Genomic DNA, 2,167 nt, shown 5'->3' with positions numbered 1-2,167 from the left:
CACATTGTGATTGAATTTGTCAGGAAAATGGCTTTCAGGCTATATGACATATATTGATTTTTGCCATGATGCCCAGTTCTGACCATGATAACCGAGTTCTGACCATACCTAGGTCTGTGAAGGAGATATATACGGAGATGTATACAAATTTTTAAGAATCCTTCAGGGTGTCTGAAAAGTACAACTATCAAGATGTGAAAAGAGGAGAGATCTTTTTAATACAAAATCATGGTTTTTTTGTCGTCGAAAACATCAACTCGATTGGAAGCTGCTACAGAGGCTATCTAAGTGGAAAACAATTTTTTAATTATCTGTACACTTGTTTTGAACCTTTACATAGGTTGTTCTCAAAACGGTATTTTCCAAATCCGTGAACACGACTAATCAAAAACAGCAAAACCGACCGATATGAGATAACACCACCTGTTCATGCATTCCTCAAGGATTAATCGAAGGAATAAGATTTCCGATAGTTGTTTCTAGTTTTTTAAACAATTTTTCACGCAAATCTCGTTGAAAATCGAAGCTTTTTTTTCATATATAGTGGGCATTTTGTCAATTATTTTTCAAGGTCTATTATTCTTTCAATCAATCCCAACATTCATCTATCTACTAAAAGAATCTGACCTATTTTTTCATGTCAGATAACGCAAACCAGAGATATCTTACTCCCAGCCAAACGTCTTTTTTGAAGGACCTTCTTGAGATCGTCTACAAAAACAGTATATCAATATTTTCACATAATCTAAGTGCTATTAATAACTTAAAAGTGGTTACTACCTGAATAAATGTAATTTGTATTCATTTAACAAAATGAATTTATAACTGCGTATAACTCCTTAAGAAATTTTACCCGATAGTAAGAAATTAGTTATTTATTTGACAGAGTGGACTTACGAGGATCCTCATACTGGTTCTGGCTGATCTTCACTGGTTGGACATATTCAAAGCCACCTCTTCTGTTGGTATCATCCCCCCGTTCCGTCCCAAGAAATTCCGACTCCACTGCAACAGATAAAATTGAAAAAAAATTAGCACAATGCCATCCAGAGTATTAATCCCCAGAATATCTACAATTGACACATGATGCCGCCCGATGCAGAATATCTACAATTAACGATCACGATGCCTCAAAATCCACAGCAAAAGCCCCCTAGCTTATTGAACTAGTTTATTCGTTATCTAAAGTACGAGAGTTTACCAGTAATTGCTGAGAATCAATTGAGAATGTTTTCAGGGTCTCTCTTGCAGTCAATTCCGCAACTGGATCTCACAAAGACAATCGCCAAGTGATAAATGCGTTGATGCCACGTAAAACATTACATTATTCATCAAGAGCAATTAATGATTTAGTAAGCAATAGCTAATAAATCTTAAGGAGTGATTAAAATCCGGTGGAGTGTGACGGATTAGAAATCAGTGTGCAAAAATGGCTGAAGAGTGTGTCCTTGACATCGGAGACCCCTGAGAAAGGGAATGGAACTCCTAACCCAGAGAGAAACTGAATCAAGAGTCAACGAAGTAGAGGCTCTTTCTGATCAGTCACAATATTCGTCTGGTATTTCTACCTGGAGTCGGATGGAAAGTAGAAATTTTTTTTCTCCACAGGAACAGCCGCAGAAGCTTGATAAATCCCCCGGGTGACTATTCGCGGCATCGGCTTTATGCTTTACCTATTTTCTGGACCATTAATCTTTATTATGCCTCGGAATATTGCCGACTGGTGCGTAATAATGATGGGAGTATTCGCGTCACTTTACGGGGGACTTTGAAGGGATAATCATGGGGATTTGGATGTGATGTGGAGCAAAAATCAATTCCCCGTGGGATTTTTTGGACGGATGGAAAAGGAATTCCGCCGATCCCAGGCGTTTTTCATTTTTATTTTTTTTTTTATTGCTTCGTGGCTCTTGGAATTGTTTCTGTCAAGAAAAAATGCGTCAAATCTGTTTATAATATCTGCTTTTTAATTCTCGACTCGTACCGTTTTTTTGTGCTTATAAATCTTGTTCCGACAAGTATTTTTTTCTTTGGTTAACGTTCAGGGATTTTCGTCAATTAAAATTCAAAATTTCATAAAAGAATCAATGGAAATCGTCAACTTAGGGCAATAACTCTACGAAAATCCATAGGAACCAGATAAATTCAGGTAAAAACATTCCTGCAT

The 2,167-nt window shown here is 36.9% G+C and overlaps 1 protein-coding gene across 1 annotated transcript in view; it reads right to left on the bottom strand.

Moving 5' to 3' along the window:
- LOC105265479 (A disintegrin and metalloproteinase with thrombospondin motifs 9) overlaps positions 1 to 2,167 on the bottom strand; it is a gene marked incomplete in the record, with an annotated part of 78,281 nt that overhangs the window by 59,931 nt on the left and 16,183 nt on the right. The window contains 1 exon segment of the mRNA XM_011302971.1: positions 898 to 1,005. Within this exon segment, the coding sequence (XP_011301273.1) occupies positions 898 to 1,005 (108 nt within the window).

Source organism: Fopius arisanus, unplaced genomic scaffold (assembly GCF_000806365.1).
Source record: "Fopius arisanus strain USDA-PBARC FA_bdor unplaced genomic scaffold, ASM80636v1 scaffold00030, whole genome shotgun sequence".
NCBI classification, from domain to species: domain Eukaryota; kingdom Metazoa; phylum Arthropoda; class Insecta; order Hymenoptera; family Braconidae; genus Fopius; species Fopius arisanus.
The sequence above is the reverse complement of the archived record's forward strand: the minus strand, read 5'-3'. Positions and strand labels throughout refer to the sequence as shown.